This window comes from Lutra lutra, chromosome 4, assembly GCF_902655055.1.
Source record: "Lutra lutra chromosome 4, mLutLut1.2, whole genome shotgun sequence".
In the NCBI taxonomy this organism is placed as follows: Eukaryota; Metazoa; Chordata; class Mammalia; order Carnivora; family Mustelidae; genus Lutra; species Lutra lutra.
Window position 1 is genome coordinate 43,214,893 of NC_062281.1, and position 25,017 is coordinate 43,239,909.

At 35.2% G+C, this 25,017-nt stretch overlaps 1 protein-coding gene across 1 annotated transcript in view; it reads right to left on the bottom strand.

The window, feature by feature from the left end:
* Positions 1-558: 558 nt before the first annotated feature.
* Positions 559-25,017, bottom strand: part of TMEM67 (transmembrane protein 67) — a 52,375-nt gene continuing 27,916 nt past the window's right edge. Inside the window, 16 exon segments of the mRNA XM_047727864.1 lie at positions 559-1,795; positions 3,111-3,253; positions 6,938-7,037; positions 7,939-8,030; positions 8,033-8,042; positions 8,149-8,265; positions 11,438-11,554; positions 12,045-12,112; positions 12,115-12,124; positions 15,459-15,596; positions 17,181-17,332; positions 17,423-17,522; positions 18,626-18,712; positions 19,187-19,285; positions 21,477-21,575; positions 23,244-23,300. Of these exon segments, the coding sequence (XP_047583820.1) occupies positions 1,715-1,795; positions 3,111-3,253; positions 6,938-7,037; positions 7,939-8,030; positions 8,033-8,042; positions 8,149-8,265; positions 11,438-11,554; positions 12,045-12,112; positions 12,115-12,124; positions 15,459-15,596; positions 17,181-17,332; positions 17,423-17,522; positions 18,626-18,712; positions 19,187-19,285; positions 21,477-21,575; positions 23,244-23,300 (1,470 nt within the window). The 3' untranslated portion in view covers positions 559-1,714.

Consider the following 25,017-nt stretch of genomic DNA (forward strand, 5'->3'; position numbering starts at 1 on the left):
AAAGATTATGGATCTAACGGAAAATTAGGCACCTGATTACAGAATTTAAATTGTAGCAGTGTGAACAAAGGAATCCACAGTATGTGAAAATCTGAACACTTTTAATGTATCTAACCAAAATAAAAAATAATATTGTATAAAACTAGTGTAGGATGATTTTTTAAAATGCCTTTTCTCTCTGTGCATTTATTAGGTGAGCCAACTCATCTTAATTTTTGAAATTGCCATTTTCAAACATTCACACTAATATTGACTTCTCATGTGTGGAATGAGAAGTTGAATTTATTTCGCATGCTTCTGAGCAAGTGGTTTTAAAAATCCATAGTATACATTTATTTCTTTTTGCAGCTTTTATAAAGGCAATCCTGTAGTTTGACCCTTCAGAAACTGTAGTTACAAATACTTGACTTCTTAGCCCTACTTCTTTCTCCTCGGTCATCCTTACGATTCAAAGAAATGTAAAAGATTCAACTCTGGCAAAGGCTGGGGACATGGACCGCAATGGTGTTGTTCATTCCTAAATGTTAGTTTATGAAATACACATTAATCAAACAGGAAACAGAGACATCAAATGTTTTACTCCATATTTTCAATTCAAAAACAAAAACAATATTTACATAACATTAAAGTATTTACATAGCATTAACAGAAAAGGCAGTAAGAAATGATGGCTTGGGGGTTAATGATTATTATACTTGAAATATAAGATGTCTTTCAAGTACATGGTATACAATGAAAATCATATCATGGAAAATTATTAACTACATGGCTCAGAATTTACATTCTGGATCCTAATATTTTTTTTTCTTACTTAAAAAAAAAATACAAGCCTACTGACTTATGAGGCCTAAGTTTGTTTTCAATAAGTCACCTTGTCAATATAACATGATAAATTTATAGTTTATTATTTATAATCTTTAAACATAACTAAAAAGCAAAATTTGGGGAGTGCTCTTAAAATGTTAAGTAATTTAAAATGTATGAAAAACTATATTGGGGAAAATGTCATACACTGTGACTTTTTTTTAAAATGCAAGTGATATTTAAGGTATACACATGCTTGATGGGAAGGACATATTGACCTAACAATACAGGTATACAAAGGAATGAATATAGACCATTTCATGAGATACCTATTAATCCAATAGTGAATTAGTCCATTACCAAACAGGGTAAACAATTAAAATAAAGCAAATTGAATCAGCAATATATAATTTCAAATTTCTAAGTACTTAAAGACATTTTTCAACATTTATTTACCATAACATATGTAAAAACTAGAAAATACTAAACTGAAAACTAGGTTTGAACTTGTAATTAGATAATTTTGTCAATGTGAGAAAATGTAAGCAAATCCCAGTTTATAAAATTATCTACAGAGACCAACAATGGGGACTGTTGTATCATTAAAAAGTGTTCTGCTGACAGCAACACTTAGATTTCTTTTGCCCCATTGTCAGTGTATCTAATTTATGAGTTGGTGAATTAAATACCACCACAAATGGGAAAACAACATTTTTCATTATATCACATTATATCTTCACAAAGAAGTTATGTATCCACAAGTTATAAAAATAAATCTTTCTTTAGATCAGAAAACAAATAAAAATAGAAAAATCTGTATTAAAAGTTTTAAAAGCTACAGCAAACTAACCTGATCATTATGACTGTTTTTGACACAACTATATTGTCTTAAGGTTATCTATTCAAAAAATTAAATCAAAAATCTTTGATCCACCAATGTTTTGGATGCCAAATTCTTCTGTCCTACTGTATTCCGTATAAATCTAAAAATCTGGAAAATTAAAACAATTCAGAATGAAACATATAGAAAGAAAATTAAATATGCATGTCAATTAAAAGATCTAAATTAAACTAGTTAATTCTCTCAACTATTTACTTTCATTTATTAGGCATCTGTATTCCATGGTGATACACAAAATTGTTTCAAGAGTATTTATCATCTTTCATAATATCAAAGGTTACATATCAAAGATCACAATATCACAAAGATCACAATATCAAAGAAGTACATATTCCTCTTTAGAATATATCTTGATGAGTTAATAATACAACCCGCTCATGTTCACAGGGATACACCATCAAATATTTTGCAAGGCAACTTATCTCTAGCCCTAAAAGCTGTGGAAATATCAAAAGAACTGTTAGGGATAGAATTTGTTTATAATTTTAGATCTCTGTCAAAGACTGATAAATTATATATTACTAACTCATATACTTCCTCAACATGGGGGAATACCTGAGTGATATTAATAACAACATTTCCAGAACAGATTTGTCATTTTTAAAAAAATCTCCACTTCAGGCTCCATTCCCAACCAGCAGTTGTTTTTTTATCCACACAGGCAGAAAATCTGTTGACAGTTCCAGTAAAGGGGCTTCTCTGTGGCTGAGTCCTGAGCTCTCTGGAGCCTGCCTTTTTGTTACCTTAACATCTGGCACAGAGGGTGAAGGGAACTCTAATTACTGCTACTTTTAAAAAAAATTTCAACTTAAAGTTTTAGTTAGTTAACATATATGGTAAGATTGGTTTCAGGTTCTAATTACTGCTACTTCTGGCATCTGGGAGATCAACAATTTCATTATCTTCCTACTGGATTCCTTTCACATTTGCTCAAGCAACTTATGCCCTCCACAATACCCCAGTATTTCAATGACAATGAAGGAGAGTGTAATTGGTTGAAATGTTTCTTCTTTTTTTTGGTGGGGATAATTATATTCTAAATCTTAACAAATTCCTAGTGAAAGCAGACACTGTTATTCTCTGCTATAAAATAGCTACTTCCAAAGTATTTGTTTTTAAGGAAATCCAGTAAAAATTTTTATTTATTTTTTAAATTAATTAATTAATTAATTTGTTTGTTTGTTTATTTTAAGATTTTATTTATTTGTTGACTTATTTGTCAGAGAGAGAGAGCACAAGCAGACAGAGTGGCAGGCAGAGGGAGAGAGAAGCAGGCTCCCCACTGAGCAAGGAGCCTGAAGTGGGACTTGATCCTAGGACCCTGGGATCATGACCTGAGCTGAAGGTAGTGGCTTAACCGACTGTGCCACCTAGGCGTCCCTCTAGTAAAAATTTTTAAACTTACCTCTTGTTGTAGGTATGTAAGAAAGGCTGCTAGAACAAAATTTTGGCAAGCCAAATCCACAACACAGAAGAACAGCAGATCAAAAATAAGAAGAGTGGCTTCATTTCCATAATACAGAACACTGCTGAAAGAATACCCTTCATCTGTTTTTTGAAAAAAGCATTTTATAAGATATGAATTAGAAACTTTAAAATAGAACAAACTTCTGATAAACTTCCAGTGATAAAATCTCAATATTTACAAATAGCATAACAGAAATTACTATTTATAATACTTCATGGTTGTCAAAAAAAATAAAGGGGGATTAAAATTTGCTAATCTCAAAAGTTAGTCAAGGAACCCTGCTCATAAAAAGTAATTCTAACATTTGTACCAAGGGTTGGCAACTGCTAGTAATGTAAGTATATAGTCAATATCTTTCAAAGACCAGGTAATGCATACCCCTTATTTGTTTATATAACAAAAGGCTGAGGAATTGTAGAAAGATTCTCTAAGATAAAGTTAAAAAACAAAAACAAAGAACAAAATGTGCAAGGACTGAAAAGTGCATAGTGAGCTGTAATTGTGTCTTAAATAGTCCTCTAAGGTTAGTTTCATATTTTGTGTTTATTTCCCTTGCCTTAAAGAGACATATCTAGAAAAAACTGATGTTCTGTACAAATGTCTTTGCCTCTCTTTCTTTGACCTCCTGCTTGACGACAGCAACTTTCTTTAAGATGCAGTTCAAACTTCTCCATGTTGCCTCTTCTTGCTTGACTCTATGTCTGGTTAGATTTTTCACTCACTATTCTGTACCTAACCTGTGCCTACACACACTTCCTCCCTAGCATCACCCCACTCCTCCATTCAAGATGCCCCCTAGTCTATGCCGTGTATCCCAGGACTGGCACGACACATGATACCCAATGATGCAGGAACAGGTGATATGTAGGCCAGGACATAGGTTACACCATTTCCATTCTTACCAACCCATATAAGAGATTATTAGTCACATTAAAAGTGACATATATACTACCTTTTTATTTTTTATTTTATTTTTTTTTTTTAAAGATTTTATTTATTTATCTGACAGAGAGAGATCACAAGCAGGTAGAGAGGCAGGCAGAGAGAGGAGGAAGCAGGCTCCCTGCTGAGCAGAGAGCCCGATGCGGGGCTCGATCCCAGGACTCTGAGATCATGACCTGAGCCGAAGGCAGCGGCTTAACCCACTGAGCCACCCAGGCGCCCCTATACTACCTTTTTAATGATAAGAAACCAAGTTTAGGCACTATTCCTGTCTTAGATATCTATGATTTTTTAAGAACTTGGATAAAATGAAAAACTAAATGTTAAATATTAATCACAAATGTTATTCTTCCTTAAGTGTTTTATTGGTTTTCCACTGACTGCACATTCCCATAAAATCTGAATTTTATTTTCACTCTTGCCCCTTTTATTTAACATAGTACTGGACGTCCTAGCCTCAGCAACTAGACAAGAGAAAGAAACAAAAGGCATCTAAATTGATAAGGAAGAAGGCAAATTGGTCACTATTTGCAGATGACATGATACCATACTTAGAAACCCTAAGATGCTACCAAAAACTACCAGAAGTAATAAAGAATTCAGTAAAGTTTAGGATACAAACTTAATACCCAAATATTAGTAGCATTTCTATACACTAATAATGAAGTAGCAGAAAGAGAAATTAGGAAAACACTTTCATTTACAATTATACCCCAAATAATAAAATACCTAGGAATAAATAACCAAGGAAGTGAAAGATCTGTACTTTGAAAACTATAAAACACTGATGAAAGAAACTGAAGATGCCACACACAAATGGCAAGATATTTCATGCTCACGGACTGGGAGAATTAATATTAAAATGTTCATACTCCCCAAAGTAGTCTACAGATTTGACGTAATCCCTATCAAAATACTAACAGCATTTTTCACAGAACTGGAAGAAATAATACTAAAATTTGCATGGCACCACAAATAGCCAAACAAACCTTGAGAAAGATTTAACAAAGCTGGAGGTATCACAATTCCAGATTTTAAGATATGTTATAAAATTGTTTTAACCAAAACAACATGGTACTGGCACAAAAACAGATATATAGATCAACAGAACAGAATAGGGAATATAGAAATAAACCTACACTTACATGGTCAATTAATTTATGACAAAGAAGGTAAGAATATACAATAAGGAAAAGACAATCTAACAAATGGTGCTGGGAAAACTGGACAGCTACACGCAAAGAAGGGAACTGGACCCCTTTCTTACACCAAACACAAAAATAAATTCAAAATGTATCAAAGACCTAAATGTGAGACCTGAAATCATAAAACTCCTAGACATAAACATTAATTTCTTTGATATCGATCATAGCAACATTTTTTTCTAGATATGTCTCTTGAGGCAAGGCAAACAAAAATGAAAACAAATTGTTGGGACTACATCAAAATAAAAAGCTTTACACAGTGAAGGAAACCATCGACAAAACCAAAAGGCAACCTACTGAATGGGAGAAGGTATTTGCAAACGACATACCTAAAAAGGGGTTAATATCCAAAATACATAAAGAACTTACACAACTCAACACCAAAATACAAATGATCCCATTTAAAAATGGGCAGAGGAAACTGAGAGACATTTTCCCAAAAAAAAGGCATATAATGATGGCCAATAGACACATGAAAAGATGCTTATCACTAATCATCAGGAAACTGCAAATCAAAACCACAGTGAAAACCTTATACCTGTCTGAATGGCTAATATAAAAAAGACAAGCACTAACAAATGTTTATGAGGATGTGGAGTAAAGGGAACCCTGTGCATTGTTGGTGGGAATATAAATTGGTACAGCTACTGTGGAACCATACGGAGGTTCTTCAAAAAATTAAAAATAGAAATACCATATGTTGCAATTAATTCCACTATTGGGCATTTACCCAAAGAAAACAGAAACACTTAAATTCAAAAAGATACATGTTCCCCTACATTTATTGCAGCATTATTTACAGTAGCGAAGATATCAAAGCAGCCCAAGTATCCATTCATCAATGAATGGATAAAGAAGAGTAATACATATATATTCACACACAGACACAGTGGAATATTACTCAGCCATAAAAAGGGTGAGATCTTGCCATCTGCAATAACATGGGTGGATCTTGAGGGTGAAGTAAGTCCAAAAAAGACAAATACCATATGATTTCACTTACATGTGGAATTATAAAAAAAGATGAATAAGTAGACAAATGAAAAGCAGAATCAGACCTATAAATACAGAAAACTGATGGTGGGGTGGGGAGGTAGGGGGAAGGACACATGGGTAAAGGAAAGTGTGAGATACAGGCTTCCAGTTATGGAATGAATAAGTCACAGGAATAAAAGGTACAGCATAGGGAATGTAGTCAGCGGTATTGTAAAAGTACTTCATGATCAGATGGTGATCACTTATGGTGAGCAGAGGAGATACAGACTTGTTGAATCACTATGTTATATACTTGAAACTAATGTAACATCATCTGTCAATTATATTCAAATTTTTAAAAAATCTGAATTTTATGTGTTTTACTATCTCTTCCATGTCTACGACTAATTTTAAAATTCGGTTTTTTACTCTCTTGTGGAATAATTATCTTTTATATTTTTGTTTCCTGCTACATGACATAATAAAATGAAACACAGAAAACTACTATAATACCAAGAAGTTAACCAAGTTCCTTATGTTTCCTTTGTTTTTATATAAAATTAAAAGAAAATAACCATAAGTACTTTTTTTTTTCAAAGTTTGAAAATAGGAATCAAGTGCAGCAAGGCATTTGAAGGATACCATTGTAAAAGATGCTTTTTTCCATTGGTTCCATGAATTCCATTCCAAGAATTCTTCAAGAAGCAATTATCTTTATAAAGTAGTCCATTTCCTTATGAACCTAATATAAAAAGACAAGAGTCATTTCAAAAATAGCAGTGGAAATGTTTCCCATTTAATGTAAAATCAGAAAGGGAGAAAATGAAAAAGTGAATAACCATGAAGAAAATCTGTTTTTAAAAAAGACTGATGGGGGGGCGGCGTGGGTGGCTCATTTGGTTAAGCATCTGCCTTTGGCTTAGGTCATTATGTCCTGGTATCGAGCCTGCATTGGGCTCCCTGCTCAGTGGGGAGCCTACTTCTTCCCCTCTGCCTGCCCACTTCCCCTGCTCGTGATCGCCTCTGATCTCTCTGACAAATAAATAAATAAAATCTTAAAAAAAAAAAAAAAAGGCTGATTTTACTACAGTGGGCTTTACAACAAAATTTTCTTTAAAATGTTAAAAAAAATTTTTTTATTGGAGAGCAAGTGAGCACACGCACAAGCAAGGGGACTGGCAAGGCAGAGGGAGCAGCAGATTCCCTGCTGAGCAAGGATCATGACCCGAGCCAAAGCAGACACTTAACCGACTGAGCCACCGAGTGTCCCAAGAAATGTTTTAAGTTTAAAGGTCAAGGGCTAGATATACTTAAAATTAATTTATAACAAGCTTTTCAGGAGTATAACCATAGCATAGCATATTTCTATATTTAACAAATATAATAATATTCAGTAATTAGCTAACAAAATTCCAGCAGACATACTTTAGGGGAATCATCATTTTGCTAACAGATACATAAATGTCACTTTATTTTATATAACCTCACTCTATTCTAAGCCACAGTATTAATTTTGATAGGTAAAAAAAGAAGGTCTCTAAGTCCACTGACTTAGTTAGCTAAAGAAATAACTGGAATTACTGGTTAACTTTTTAAAAATTGTATTTTGCTTCTAGCTGAAATATAAACACTGACATACATACATGATCGATGAAAGAGCCAAGAAATTTATTCATTGTATGATATGCTTTATACTCTGCTCAAAAGTACGTTGCTGATGAACTCAATAGTCTGCTGGGCCATTTTTCTAATGTGAAAAAAGAGATAAGAATAAATGCAACATGTCTTACATTCTGGTTTTTAAGTAACATGAAATACTGGCAAAATATACCCGAATTGTACTTTATACAAACCCTTGTGAGTGTCTCATGAATTCTGTCATAGTGTTGTCTCATCTGGCTAGAAATTGCAATCTGAAAAGTCTGACCATCTGTGTTGGGTACCAAACCTCTCTGGCTACACAAATTTTCCTGAAAAGTTAAAAAAATTAAAATAAGGTCATGGAAGTTTTGCCTATTTCAAAAAGAAAATACAACATTTTTCTTTAGTTTGGTATCACAAGATACTGAAACTATATTTGAGACAGAGATTCTGACATTATCCAACGTTCTCACTCTTCTCTGGGTTTTACTCATTTCTGTGTTGTCCTATGCTGTTCTGGTCTCTGTATCATCTCCTTTTACCCTACTTTAAAAAAAGAACCCATACTAAATTCATTGTATATTGATATTCATAGCCTTCTTTATGATTAACTCTATTGCTCTTTAATGCATGCCAAAAAGTCTAGTCTTAGATTAACTATTTTTATAATTATAGTCTTTTTTGTTTTCTAAAAACTTAAAGAACACTTCCTTAATTAAATGCAAAAAAAGGTAATGTGATACATGACCAAACAGTTAATGTCATGGACCAGATCTCCAGTTCAGGTTTCCCTGACACAACTTGAATCCTGACAACCACAATCATGTAAAATTTTGTCTTACCCCACCCCCTACCTACTTCCCATCTATGCTTCAGGGTCAGTGCCAGTCCTGCCTCCCTTCTCTTGCTTTATTTGCCTACTCCAGAGCTTAATAATCTCTTTGTCCAAATTTAATCTGCAAACATAATATAACACTTGGTTTTCTACAGACTGAAAGGAAGTCTACATGTATTGAATTTCTCTATGAAAAAAATAATGAAATCTTTCTTTTTTCCTGATTAAAAAAGCACATGTTATTGCAGAGAATTTATAAAATATGGAGAGGTACAAAAAAGAAAGGAAAAGAAAAACCACCTATGAATCTCAACACCCAGAGATACAAATATTTTAAGGAATTTTATTTCCAGTCCTTCGTCCAGGCATATAGATATAGATGGCATAAAACTGGGTTCACACTAATTTCTTTTTTTTTTTTTGAAGATTTTATTTATTTACTTGAGAGAAGAAAAAGAGTGAGAGAGAAAAGCATGAGAGGGTAGGGGGTCAGAGGGAGAAGCAGACTCCCCGCTGAGCAGGGAGCCCGATGCAGGACTCGATCTCAAGATTCCAGATTCATGACCTGAGCCGAAGGCAGTCGCTTAACGCACTGAGCCACCCCGGCGCCCTCTTTTTCACCTAACGTTTTATCAGAGCAACTCTCTATGTCATTAAGTATTCTATAAAATACGATTTTTATGTCTACTTAAGAATTTCAGTGTAGGGACGCCTGGGTGGCTCAGTTGGTTGAGCAGCTGCCTTCAGCTCAAGTCATGATCCCAGCGTCCTGGGATCGAGTCCCACATCGGGCTCCTTGCTCGGCAGGGAGCCTGCTTCTCCCTCTGCCTGCCATTCTGTCTGCCTGTGCTCGCTCTCTCTCCCTCTCTCTCTCTCTGACAAATAAATAAATAAAATCTTTAAAAAAAAAGAAAAAAAAGAATTTCAGTGTATGGGGGCGCCTGGGTAGCTCAGTGGGTTAAGCGGCTGCCTTCGGCTCAGGTCATGATCTCAGAGTCCTGGGATCGAGCCCCGCATCGGGCTCTCTGCTCAGCAGGGAGCCTGCTTCCTCCTCTCTCTACCTGCCTCTCTGCCTGCTTGTGATCTCTCTGTCAAATAAATAAATAAAATCTTAAAAAAAAAAAAAAAAGAATTTCGGTGTATGAAGACCCACTGCTTTAAATACTCTTTTTGCCCTTATAAATAATCCCTGTGATGAAGATCCTGAGCCTAATTAGCTATTCATATTGCTAATTATTTCCTTGAGTTAGATTCACGGAATTAGTGAGTCAAAGATAATGAATTCTTTAAAAGCTCTTGGTATATATATTTCTAACTGCTTTCCAGAAGATTTGTAAAAATTATCCCAAGACCAGTAGTTTTATGGGTGCCCATTTCACCATGTCCTTGGTACTATTAAGTATTAGCTTTTTTTAAAAAAAAACTTGGCTAATTTGAAAGGGCAAAATATTATTTTTTATATATATTTATTATGAGCTATACATTTTTAAGGGGTTTATATGTCTCTTCCATTTCTTATTTATGTACTTAATAATTGTCTTTTTTCCACTGAGGTTTTAAGTGTCTGCTTAATGATTTATATGACTTTCAATATTGTTATCAATATCTTTATCATATTTATTATTGGAATTTTAGTCAAATTCTCTTTTATTTATATGATTATTGACTATGTAAATGTTCTCCATTAATAAAGTAAAATAAATTAATATTCTCTTTATGATGCTTTCTATTCTTTATGTTTAAAAATTCATCTCCCAATCTCAAATATTCTTTCTTTACATTTAACCTTTCAAACCGGGTATAATTTCTAACAGTTAACCAACCAGTTCATGTATTAAATAAATCGTTTTTCTCTGAGATGCTATTATCATATATTAAATTCTTACAAATCACAGGTATGGTCCTTTAGTCATAAATTCTCTCGATTTTTCCTCTCAAGTGTTTATTTTTCTTTTTAAACTTTATTATGGATGTTTTCTACTGTACACAGTACAGAGAACAGTAAACCATCCATCACCCAACACCAAATCTGTGAATACTTCTGTATCTCTAACAAATAAGGTCCTAAAAAAACAAAACCTACCATGCCATTTACACCCAACAAAATTAATCATTCCTTAATACAATTTAATATTTAGCTCTTAAACCTTCCAGATTATTCCCAAGGATTTTTTTAAGTTTTTGGTTTGAATCAGGATCCAAAGTCTACACACTGTTCTTGATGTTTTGTTTCTAAATCTCTCTCACCATCTGACAGTTCCTCCTCTACCACCACCAACCACCCCTCCTCTTTATGTGCCTTGGATTTGCTGGAGACACTGGGTCATGAGTCCTGCGAGACATTCTGCATTCTGGGTATGACTGATTGCTTCCTGTGGCATTATCTCATTGATCCCTCTATCTCCTCTACTTCCTATAAGTTGGTGATCAGATCTAGAGGCTTGATTATATTCAGGTTCCATTTTCTCAGACAAGAATATTCCACAAGTAATGTTATGTACTTCCTACTGCATCACAACTGGACGTGATTAATGTTGGTTTTCCCAATTTCCCCTTGTAGTAAGACTGAGCCAGTGTGCTGATTATGTCAACCTGATAGCTCATTATAAAGCTCCCTGTCAATCTCTTCTCAGCTAAAAACTAAAAGATGTTAAATATATTCATACCGCTTCTCTTTTAAGGTTCATATTCATTTCCTCCATATTAGTATCTGCATGCCCATGCACTGATCTACCATGAATGTAATATCCAAAGCATCTGTGGGATAACAGAAACACTGAGATCTATAAAAAGAGAAAAAAAGAATAATTAGTAACTCACATAGAAAACAATGAAAATTAAGTTTTTCTTAAAATTGTTTCCTTTCTCTGAAAATAAAGAGGGTTGAATTCCTGGAAAATATATATAAATAGGACAATAAAGGAAAAAGGATAATATTATTTTTAAAAAGTAGACAGAAAAGAGATGGGAGATATTTTCTAAGAAAGGAAGAAATAGGATTGGTATATGAAAATTATTTTTCAGGGACTCTGCTAAGTGAACTTTATTTGTTGGATAAGAATCATAATTAAGAAATTACAAATGAAGAAGAAGAAACTAAAGCAGTAAACAATAACTTGTAGCTCATTATAACTATCTCTGGAATTAACAATCAGTGGGAAATTGACTAAAAATTCAATCATACCAAATCACTTTTAAAGCCTCTCTTAATGTACTCATGACCTTTAAAAAGGGAAAAATAACAGTTGCAAGATAAAGTCAGAAAATACTTACATTGCTCATACAGCATAAATCCACAAACTGTCGAATTTTATCTTCTATGAATCTCTCATAAAAGACACAAAGAACATGATCTGAAACATAAAGCCAAGTTCATGCTTATTAGCTTTTAAAATTTAATTTTCTTTTATAGCCACAGTGTAGTATCTTAAGAAAAAAGAAAGATCACTGAGGAACACAGTGGCCTCAAAACGGTTCCTGTGGGATAAAGTCCTATTTATTATCTCTGATTCCTCTGTCAAAGAAATAAGGTTTTGGAATTGTGTTAAGATTTATTAAGGGAGCCTATTTTGAATTTTAAAAACTTTCCTGTATCATTAAAACACAATAGGACAAACGGCGGGGTGGGGAGAAAGAGAGAGGCTTTTAAAAACTTAGCATAAACCAATGTATTAATGGCCAGATTTACATCTGGTTCTGCAATCCTACCCATCTCCTAAATTCCAAAGCCAATAGAAAACTTGCTGCTTTCAAATTAATCTTCCCTGACAGAGTAGCACATAAAAAGCATACATCAAAAATTCTATTTCAACTGCAGATAATACATTGAAGATTCAAATGGAATGGTTTCAAGTGTTCTTAGCTTTTACAATACCGGAAAAGGAAATTATTTTATAACTCAAAAGAGAAAAGTTTACATCTTAGACCTAATTAGATATATTTCAGAGAAAGATAACATTTCCTAAACACCCAGTTGAAAGGTGTCCCCCATTCCTAACTCCATCTGCCTCATCTCCATTTACTCCGTATCTCATCTCCCTACATGCCCTTTACAGCACTTGCCACAATCTGTAGCTTGTTCTTGTTAACCATATCCTTGAGCCCAGCACGGTGCCCAGAACACAAAACGGGGCGCCTGGGTGGCTCAGTGGGTTAAGCCTCTGCCTTCGGCTCAGGTTGTGATCCCAGGGTCCTGGGAACGTGCCTCACATTGGGCTCTCTGCTCAGCAGGGAACCTGCTCCCCCCCACCCCCCGCCGCCTGCCTCTCTGCCTACTTGTGATCTCTCTGTCAAATAAATAAAGAAAGAAAGAAAAGAAATTTTAAAACACAAAACGGACTGAGATATCTGAATGAGTAAATAAATGAATCTACAGCAGCTGATTACTGAACACACTTCCCCAACATTCTGTACACGTCTCGTTTTAAATCCCTTTAAAGGACCTGAAAAACAGCAACTTAAATTTAAAAACTAAAGGATACCACCTAAAAGTTGAAGAAGCTGGGTTTAGGCAATAACAGGAGTAAACAATAAAGACTAACATTATGAGAATCAAGAAGATTTTTTTTGATTGAAAAATCAAGAATCTTTTATGATTTTATTTTACTTATTTATTTACTTACTTACCTACTTATAAGAGAGAGAAAGAGAGAGCACACATGCACACATCTACGCAAAATACTACCAGGATAATAGCAGGGTGAGAAACAAAGAATGAGGTGAGATGGTGGTGCCCGAGAGGACTAGTTTCTGCCCCAACAATCCTTCCCCTTTCTCCTTGGTGACAGACCCCTCCATGGAGTGGGCACGCTGCTGCCCAGCTAAGAGACCCCATTGTAGGGAGTCATGGCCATGTGCCGAAGTTCTGGCCAACGAGATGCTGAACGGCACTTCTGAAAAGGCCCTCAAAGACAAGAGAGGGTGAACCGTTCTCCCCGACTCCCTCCTTCAACTGCAACAGCCTTCATGGACCACAAGGGGACCTGAGAGATGGACATCCTGAGTGGCAGAGCTTCTGGGTCCTGGCGGCAATACGTAGCCACCCTGCACTGCACATCTCCACTCTCCATTCTCACGTGAGGTAATGGTCATTTTAGCTGCGCCACTGCTATCTTGGGTTTTTTTTGTTGTACTCAACCAAATATGAAAAGCTTCAGATGCATTCCTTTAAATTCTCTACATCCAATATACTCAGAAAAATGTATACTGGTATATCTTTAAAATGAATTATTTTCCATCATATTGATGATAAACATCAAACCCCATACTCTACTGATCCTATCTCAATTCAAATTCTAATGTTTGGCTTTCTTTTCTGATTACTAAGCTATCCCACACTGGATCTATCCCTGTAGTTTCAAGTTTAAACAAGTCTTACCAATTTAAAATAAACATAAATTTTAAAGTCTATTCTCAAGTTACAGAATGCCACCTGGAAGCAATTCTGTAGGAATTTTTGGATTTAAATCCCACCATATTTAAAAATGGGCTGCTTTTTTGGCAGAAATTTGTTTGCAGGTTAGAGGTAGTTTAACCCGATCTTTCCAGAGGTCCCATGTTCACTTGCTGACTTGAAAGTTCAAGGAATTTTTAATCAAACAGAAAGGCTCTTTCCATTCATGAGAGTGTCTGGTAGCAAGAGAAAGAAGTACAGATATTAGAGTTAAGTTCTTTAGCTGATGCTTTTCTTCCATTCTCTCTCTCTTTTTTTAACGTCTAAGAAGATAGGGAAGCAAACATAGAAAAGATCCTTTGTGGGCGCCTCAGTGGCTCAGTCAGTTAGGGTCTGACACTTCATTTGGCTCAGGTCATGTTCTCAGGGTTGTGAGATTGAGCCCCATATAGGGCCCTGCATTGGGATCCGTGCTGGGCGTGGAGCCTGCTTGGGGTTCTCTCTCTCCCTCTGCCCCTCCCCCTGCTTGCCCTGTGCACACAAACACACACACACATACACATATACACACACACATACTCTCTCTCTCTCTAACAAATAAACCTTAAAAAAAAAAAGGAAAAAAATCCCCTGCCCTGTCCTTCACAGGACCTGAATCTGAGAAGATCTATTTTAAGTTTCAATTTCCTCAATAAATATTTCAACAAATATTTCACAAGGAGTACCAGCAATCTGAGTATCTGAGTGAAATTTAATGATATATAAATAAATGTAGACAGTAAGTTGTATTAAAAAAAAAAGAAAGAAAATATTAAGCGTAGCTTAGCCATCTCTATAGTTTATGTAAACTAGGCTATGGAGTCCATCCTCTGACTAGAATGCCGCAGGCTCTCAAAGACCCTTCAGAACTCACTATGGATAAGGAAGTGAATGAACTCTGACATCCGACTGCTGGGGTTCAAACTCTGGTTCTGCCAATCTCTCACTGCATGACTTTAGCAAACTATTTTGCATTTCTGTGCTCGTGTCCTCATCTATAAAATGAGGATACTAACTAAGCCTATCTACAAGGGCTACTGTAAAGATTAAGCTAATATGTGCCATGCAATTAATTAACACAGTGCCTGGATTTTAACACTAGGTAAGAATTCACTATTAGCTATTATTGTTGCTCTTGCCATTATCTTCTTTCTGCTGTAGAAACCAGGGTGTGATCAACAGCTGAAGATAATTAGTATGTAAACAGCTATAAATATAGAAAGGCAATGTTGCTGAAAAGTATAATCTGTTGTTACCTGTATAATTCCAATGACGAGCCAAAGAACAGTAGACACCGCATATCTCAAAATGCGGCTGGAAGGAGCTATGTAGCTAGGTGGGCTTCTAGAAAGACTAGAGGATGAGTCCATAATGCTAAGTTCTTGAATCCACACCTGGAGTACAAAGGCAACAATTTAAACAGACATAATAAAGAAAATAGCTCTACTCTGAAATGAGATATTCCTCCCTATTTCTTACTTAAAACTAAAGATTTATGTAAGTTTATATAAACAGCAAAAAATCTAGTAAATAATTATACAGTATTTTAGTTACAAGAAAAAAATAGTTCATTTGGATTCTCTTCAAATATGACTAAAAGGCCAAATATAACCTTATCATTATATACACTGACAAAAACTCAAAAATTTGTCAAAAGAATAAAACTTTTTTCAGTAAACTACCAATGAACCACCAGCATTTCACACACTTTTTTAACATATGCCAGACACTATGTAAGATACTTTTTTATACTTTAAAAAGTATTTTCCAAATGTGTTTTAAGGAAGGTACCTTCTTGATAAAAGGAAACCATGGTTAAGTTAAGTGTGGTCTGTACATTAGACTCATGTTCATGCCTTCCCTCCCTCAGAATAAAGGCTCTGGGAAGTTTACAGTGAAGAATCGACATGATTTTATTGAATCCAATGTTTCCCAAATGTGCTTAACAAAAAAAATTCTTTTTCATGTAACACCTTTAAAGCTCTATAAACACTCTTTAACAAACAATACTATTAATGAATTTTTGAAAAATTGTTCATATGTCTTAGAGACACAGATATTTTTCTATTGGCTTTAAAAAAGGAAAGAAAAGGAAAGGAGGGAGAAAGGAAGAAAAGAAGGAAAACAGAAGACAGACAGACATAAGAGTTAACAATTCATTCTAATTTTATATAAGCCAGCAAATTCCTAGGAAAGTTATTACCCACGGAAACGGTTTTCATAGTTTAGTCTCATATTCAGTACAGAAGACTTCCTTTAATAATACCAGCCAGATCTGTGAGATAACCATGAAGGTATCATAAGCGTGTACCCATTCTCTGTACATAGGTCAGCTCCAGCTCCAGCTCTTAGCACTGAACATAGTCCATGGTAGGCGTTCAGTGATAATTTGTTGAAAAATTTCACCAATAATACTTGTTCTAATGCAGAATTCTAATTCTAATAAGAATGTAAATTAGAGAGGGAGGAAGTTTTTTCCAAAACATAGATAACTAGGCTAACTTTAGAGCTACTGAATCAAACATAATTTCTAGTGGTAAGGCCAGGCACAGTAGTTTATAAAAGTTTCCCAAGGGACTGTGTTACAAACCAGTCATTTAAAAGCTGTTCCTTACCCAGAACAGTCAAACTGAAAGAGACAGAATAGAATGATGGTAACTGCCAGGGGCCAGGAAGGGGGAATAGGAAGTTGCTGTTTAATGGGTACAGAGTTTCAGTTGCGCAAGATGAAAAGAGATTTAGGAGTTGGTGGACAACAATGTGAATGTACCTAACAGGATTGAACTGCATACTTAAAAATGGTTAAGGTGGTAAATTTCATATTATGTGTATTTTAACGCAATTTTTAAAAGGCACTCTTTGTAATGGCTTGAGAGCTTCAGAAAACTCTTTAGAAAACTCTTCCACTGATGTGAAAATGTAGCTGGAATTACACAAAATTAATATTTATGAGGTACACAGAAGTTTCACACAATTACAAAAGTTTATACCTCCAAAAAAAAGAGGACAGTAAGTATTTGAAAGAGTGGATTAATTTTTCTCACAGTCTGAATTTCATTCCACTCATTTGCTACAAAATATGTTCTCCATATGCTCACAGGAACCGTGGCACTCCGAACACCACCCTCACCTGGTCAGAGAGATAAAATAAGTAAAAGGGTTTCATCTTTGTTCTGAAAAAGTAGCCAAAGAATTTTGGTACAATGGTTACTTCAGTTACCTTCAACAGCTTTAAGAACCTTTCCTTTAGGTCGCTCCCAATCAATAAAGAATATATCTATGGTAATCTGGGATATGAATTTATGCAAAAATTGCAGAGCCTGAAAATGACAAACAAAACATTTCTTATGAAAACAATAATGATTTTTTAATGAAATAAATATCCTGTAATCACAAGAATATACAATTTTCACAAATGACAAATAAAGTTATAATATCATTAGGGGATCACTAGAAGCTCATCAAATAACATGGAATCACCAAATTCACAAAATTTTCATACACATTAATTTGCCTTCCCTTCTTCTGTCTTTCTTTAAAATAGGGATATGAAAAAAGTAAAAATCCTACCTCTTCTTCATACAAGGGCCATGCCTAATTAACGCTTTCCCAAGGTTTCCAAAAGCATACTTTATTTTTCAGCTATAATCTGCTGTCCTAATTAAAGCTTTAAGATGCCTTCTCTATCTTTTTTTTTTCTATTCCTGGTATTGAGATACTTAATTTTTAAAAATGTGTTGTTGAAACACATCTTTTTCATTTAACAGAAGTAGTATGTTTAATCTAGGGTGTTCTTCCTAGTAGATGCATTATTCATCAAAGGATAAAAGGATAAGGATAGGATGATTCCTCTCTTCGAGGAGCTCACAAATCAATGGGAAAAGCACACTGAATAATCACAGGACCATGGGATGCGATATACCAGGGGCACGTTAAGGAGCTTCACATACATTGACAGAACAATGAAATAAGGAGAGGGGATGTCATGGGAAGAGGAGAAAAGGAATATGGAGGAAGAGAAAACAAATTCTAAGCCAATCATCATGTTATTCAGGGGGTACCTTTTACAGTCCACTAAAGAGATAAAATTCATGCCCAAAGGTATTTTATCCCATTATGAATGCATCATCAGACTTTAAAAAAGACAGTCATAAAATGAATTATCACTTTATCAAATTAGCTCTAACTTGTATTAATCCAAAAATACTTACTATGGCTTCTTAGGAAAATCACTTAAGCTTGATTTTGAGAATGAACTATTATAAATAAAAGTAGACATCCTTGGTAAAATAAAATAATTCATGCCTCCTTTTAAAATCAAACTGTATTTTACACCCAAGGCTTTGAAAGCATTTTAATTTTAAAAACTTATAACTTTATTAGCAGGTCTTTTAAATTCAGGAACCTGTCCTTTAAAACTTACCTTCAGAGCAAAAGCACATCCCACATAAGTAACAAGACGTTCTTCCTGAGCGGGCACTGGTAGCAAAACAGAGATTGATTTCTGTGCCTATGATAAAAATTACACTGTCAAATATGACCACACAAGGTTTTTAATAAACACAATTTATAAACCAAAGAAGCATAGAAAAGGAAGGTGGTGATATTCAATAAAAATCACATTCAGGGGCGCCTGGGTGGCTCAGTGGGTTAAGCCGCTGCCTTCGGCTCGGGTCATGATCTCAGGGTCCTGGGATCGAGTCCCGCATCGGGCTCTCTGCTCGGCAGGGAGCCTGCTTCCCTCTCTCTCTCTCTCTGCCTGCCTCTCTGTTTACTTGTGATTTCTCTCTGTCAAATAAATAAAAAAATAAAATCTTTAAAAAAAAAATATTAAAAAAAAAATCACATTCAAGAAATGGTGGTTTAGCATTTGCCTCAATACTCTTCATCAGAAATACCCCCAAATAAAAATAGATCCGTTATATGGACAGCTTACCAGTTATTCAGGTATTAATATTTAGGTTAAATTCAGGAACTCACTTACTTTGAAGAAAATAAGCCAATAAAGACCTGTTCCCACAGTGATGATAAAGAAAACATTGGCCAGATCACCAGCATAGTACACCAAGAATTTCATAACTGTCTGCAATTTAAGAAGAGAATTATAATTGTTAGAGACTCAATCTATTTATACTGTCGCTTTCAGTAACATATTCTCTACCCAGTTTCTTAAGCTTGAAGACTTGTTTGATGTATCCATGGATCACTCAGTTATAACGCCCAACTGTGGCCACCTCCTGGATTCCTTTGGATCTGTACCTTTCAGTCTATTCACAAAAGCACCTGTCTTACCCAACCCTTCTCATCTTTCACCACCTAAGAAAGTTACATTGCTTACTAATTCTTTCCTAGTTTGGAGCCCTCCACCCCAATCAGCCCTTCATACTACCACCAGAGTTAGTTTTCTAAAATGTAAATTGGACTGTGTCACTACCTTTCCTAAAAATGTACACTGACTCTTCACTAATAAATTCCAGATCCACAACGTCCTTTACAACCTAGACCAATGTGGACTTTTTAGCCTCATCTGCCAGTTCCAACCAATTACTCCATGATTAACTTGCATTTCAACTATTTTGTGGAATGAAATGGGCACTGTTTATTATATCATCAAATATTCTTTCCTTCTTCTCTATGGCAAACTCGCATGAGCTCTGAGAATAGAGACCAGATCTGTCTTTGCTATCACATCCCCCAACACCTGGTAACGTTCTTAGCAATAAGAAAGTAGGTCCTCAGTGACTACTTGTGCATGCACAGATAACGCAACCCAGCCTAAAGTTCACTTCTCTGGAAAGCCTTTCTTTCTATTTTGAACAGTAAACCAAGCCCCACTCCTCTGATTCCTTGGCACACTGACTTTGGTGTCAGGAAGATATTCCAGTACAAGGAAGTCACTATGTTGCCTTTCTCAAGTTCTTCATCAGCACAATGGAAATAAATAGCACCTATTACTGAGTTGTAAAAATTAAATGAGTAGAGGGGTACCTAGGTGGCTCAGTAAGTTAATTGTCCAACTCTTGGTTTTAGTTCAAATCATGATCTCATGGTCGTGAGATCATGCCCTACATCAGGCTCCATGCTCAGAGGGAGTCTGCTTGAAGATTCTCGTCTTCTGCCCCTCCCACTGCACTCTCTCTCTCTCTCAAATAAATAAATCTTTAAAAAAATGTATTAAAAATTTTTAAATGAGAGTTTATTTTACTTCTGCCATAATTTCATTCTGTGTAAATCAGAAATGATAATAATAGTATCTAATTTCACAGAGCTATTGTGAGGATTAAACAAATCATAAATAAAACTTAAAAAGGCACCTAGCATATAGCATATATTCAATAAACGTTAGATAAAAATAAAAACAAAGATCAGTTAAAAAAAAGACTATTGGAAGTAAAACTCTATAGTTACTAGAATAAAACCTGGGAGGAGATCTTGAGATTGGGAAGGTTTTTCTTAAAAAAATATTCTAGAAGGATATGAAAAACTAATCAGATGTGACAATATCAAAATTTAGAGTTTCTGTCAAACAAAGTAACACACAGATAAAAATAACAGATGGGTCATATTTGGAAGAGATATTTTAATATTAAAAACCAAAAAGGGATTCATATTTAGAAAACACAAAAACTCCTTTAAATAAACAAGAGAAACTGGAAACCTAATAGAAAAATTTGCAAGGGCTATAAACAGGCAGTTTACAGAAGGGGGAAACCCAAATGATTAATAAAGTATATGAAAAGTAGAGAAGTGAAAATGAAACCAACAATGATATACTATTTATACTGCCAGATTGGCAAAAAATGGAAAGGCTGGAAAAATACCAGGCGTTGGTGAGGATGTGTGGAAACCAGAACAGCATGGCTGGTGGGAGTGTAGCCTGGCACACAGCAATGTGGGAGGGGAACAAGGTTTGCATATACCTCTCCTAGTTATATACCCCAGAGTAACTTAAGGCGATTTTTTACTTGTTCTCCAGCTGTATCTTAAAAGGAGGATACAAAGTAGTCAAAGATGAAAATATACTTTTAAAACTGCTGAGCTCAGGGGCGCCTGGGTGGCTCAGTGGGTTAAGCCGCTGCCTTCGGCTCAGGTCATGATCTCAGGGTCCTGGGATCGAGTCCCGCGTCGGGCACTCTGCTCAGCAGGGAGCCTGCTTCCCTCTCTTTCTCTCTCTCTCTCTCTGCCTGCCTCTCTGTCTACTTGTGATCTCTCTCTGTCAAATAAATAAATAAAATCTTTAAAAAAAAAAAAAAAAAAAACTGCTGAGCTCATACCTGTAAATCAATCATGGGACTCCCAATGCGCCTCTTCCATCCTGCTGTCTTCAGAAGAGATGATAAAACAGCCAGCCCACCCAAAACACCCAAAGCAATCTAAAAAAAAGAACATTTTGGAATTTATGTAATTTCCTCACCCATGTTCAAATATGCTAATAGAGTATAAAGATGTGCTCAAAAATGGTGGAGGGTGTGTTGCAAGGACATAGAGGCCAAGTTGAAGGAACTCCCAATGGCTATCTCTAGGACAATTTGAGGAAGAAGACAGATAGTAACGAACTATAATCACTAGAATAAGATAAATATACACGAATTCATTCTGATTTAAAGAAATAATTGAATAAATAAATCTACATGAGCAAAGGGACAGCTCCTTATAGAATTCCATTTAACAAATATAGAAAAAATGGCAAAAATAGAAAAATCAGTATCAGGAAGATGTTACAGTAATACTATTTATAGACAAGAATCATCATTGGATACTAAAATTAGAGACCAAAAGGATAATGAGAAGCAGATTATTTGCATCCTCCCAAAGTATCTCCTCACAAGATACTTAATTACAAATAGAAAAATACAGTGGAGAACCCCACAGACACCACCTTAGGTATATGATCCAAGTTAATATCATTAGAAATAAGACATCCTGACACCATGTACCTTTTGAAATGATGCACTGAGAAGGGCACAACATCATATCGGTGGTATCTGTGTCAAAACTACATGAACCTAGTGATCCGAAGGGGCACGTGCACCCGAATGTTTATAGCAGCAATGTCTACAATAGCCAAACTATGGAAAGAACCTAGATGTCCATCAACAGACGAATGGATAAAGAAGATGTGGTATATATACACAATGGAATACTATGCAGCCATCAAAAGAAATGAAATCTTGCCATTTGAGACGACGTGGATGGAACTAGAGGGTATCATGCTTAGCGAAATAAGTCAATTGGAGAAAGACAACTATCATATGATCTCCCTGATATGAGGGAGAGGAGATGCAATATGGGGGGTTAAGGGGGTAGGAGAAGAATAAATGTAACAAGATGGGATTGGGAGGGAGACAAACCATAAGTGACTCAATCTCACAAAACAAACTGAGGGTTGATGGGGGGAGGGGGGTTGGGAGGGGGGGGTGGGGTTATGGATATTGGGGAGGGTATGTGCTATGGTGAGTGCTGTGAAGTGTGTAAACCTGGCGATTTGCAGACCTGTACCCCTGGGGATAAAAATATATGTTTATAAAAAATAAAATTAAAAAAATATATATATATGTTTATAAAAAATAAAATTAAAAAAAAAAAGATGAATCCATAAAAAAAAACCTACATGAACCTGATTTAATTGTGGGAAAACATCAGATAAAAACAATCGAAGGCCAAAATGATTGACCAGTACACTTCAAAAGTGTAGGAGGGTTCTAAAAGAAAGAGAAAGCCTGAGGTCCTGTCACAGATTAAAGGAGACTAAGGAGACATGACCACTAAAAGCAATATGCGACCCTGAGTTGGGTCTAAAACAGAAAAAGGATAGTGAAAAAACTTGTGAAATTCAGAGTATGTAGATCAGTTAACACGATTACATCAGTATTATTTTCCTTACAGTGCTCATTGCACTATGGTTATGGAAGATGGTAACATTAGGGGAGGCTGGGTGAAGGATACATGGCAGAACTATTTTGATAATTCCCCTGTATATGTAAACATTTTTAAATTAAGAAATATACTGTAAATATTTTAACAAGTTAAACTAAACTTACATCTGTCTGGACTTGTGCTTCTCCTTGATTCATTTCATATTTGACTGAGAAAGAAACCTGATATTTAAAAGAAAGCAAATTAGCCATACTGAAATTATATAACACAAAGCTACTTTTACTATAAAGATGTATTTGTATATAAATGCCATACTTTTAATCTATCAGTATTACTAGAGTGGACCCTCACTTATATATAAATGGAAATACTTTGAGGAACTATTCATGATGCTCTGAATATCCCTTTTGAACATACATAAAAGGAAGAGGGGTTTATTAAGAACTCATTTAGGTTCTTAACAGCAGTCAAGCTAATGATATTTCATTTTCTGGTAGGTTTTATAACTGAGGAATGTGACTAATCTTATACACCAAGAATTTAGCAACCAGCTCAACAATTACACCCTAAGAAGGCAGATTATTCAAAGAGCCGAACAAGAATCTTAGGGATACCACTGTATTAAGAGATAAGAAGAGAAAGAAGAACCAGTAAAGGACAGAAAAACAGGACTGTGAGAGGTAGGAGAAGTTACATACCAAAGTCTGACCAAGATCACAGAGCAAAAGTTCAAGAACAAGTCTTGAAATATGATGTCAAATGTTGTATGAATGTCAAGTTATAAAGAAATAAAGCCAGTGTATGTGGAATTCATTGCTGACCTTCCAGAAAGAGGTTTTCAAAGAAGCAAAATGACTAGAGCCAGACTGCAAATGATGAGAGTAAACAGTTGGGAAATCAAGGAAAGATAAACAACAGCAAGCTAAAAGGCTGGCAGAATTGAGGAAAGATTTTATTGTTTGGTTGTTTTACTTTGTTTTTAAGATAGGACAACTTGATGGTTATTATAAGCAAAGGAAAGGGACTGGGAGAGGAGCTGGCTGAAAAAGGGATTAGGGATGAAACAGGAGACTGGAGAAATACCTCAAACAAGCACAGGTAGAAGATTAGTTTAAGAAAAAAGGAAGGTCCTTTGTTCTTAAAAATGAGAACAAGAGACAGGAAGGATAATGAGACAGAGATTTTGAAGTATTAAAGAGGAAATCTGAAGGAATTCATCTGAGGGGAAATCCGAGGAATCATGCTGATCTGCTCAGAAAATCTGAGAGAAGTTATTTGCTGTTGGTGAGAGAGCAGAGATGTAGGTGAATGCTTAACTAATAAAGAATTTTTACAACAACTGTCATAAAAAATTAAGAAATGATGAAAGAATTGTACATTCTACACTTAGAATGAATCTGAGGTGGACTTCATCAGTATAGTTTCATGATTCTCTCAATTCCTTTTCTATCTGTTATTTTCTAATTTATCAAGACCACTCTTGGAATATTTTAAAAAGACAACAACAAAAATAGTTAAAGAAAAGAACCAGAAGTGTTTTTAATCTTAAAATAAATATACTCTTGGTTACCCAGGAAATTTTAAACCAGTCAGTCTTTCGTTAAACCTGATTCTGGATTTTTCCCTCCTCCTATTATGGTGCATAAAAGCTCAGGCAATGGAAACTAATTTTAACATCCAATTGGGTCATACAAATGAGGATGTAAAATCCTTTAGAAAAAAGTTATCGTATGTGCCTACCTTTTGCTTCATGAAAGCCTAAATCCAGTAGCAGCTGAGTACAAGTGGAAAAAGAGTAAAAGCACAAAAGAGAAGCCAAAGTATTGGCTATAGGAACTAGAACATTAAAATTTAGAAAAGTAAAATAGTGGAAATTAAAAGCTGTTAGTGAGGTTTGGAGGTAGGGAATGCTTATACAGCTCTCATGTTTCCAGAGAG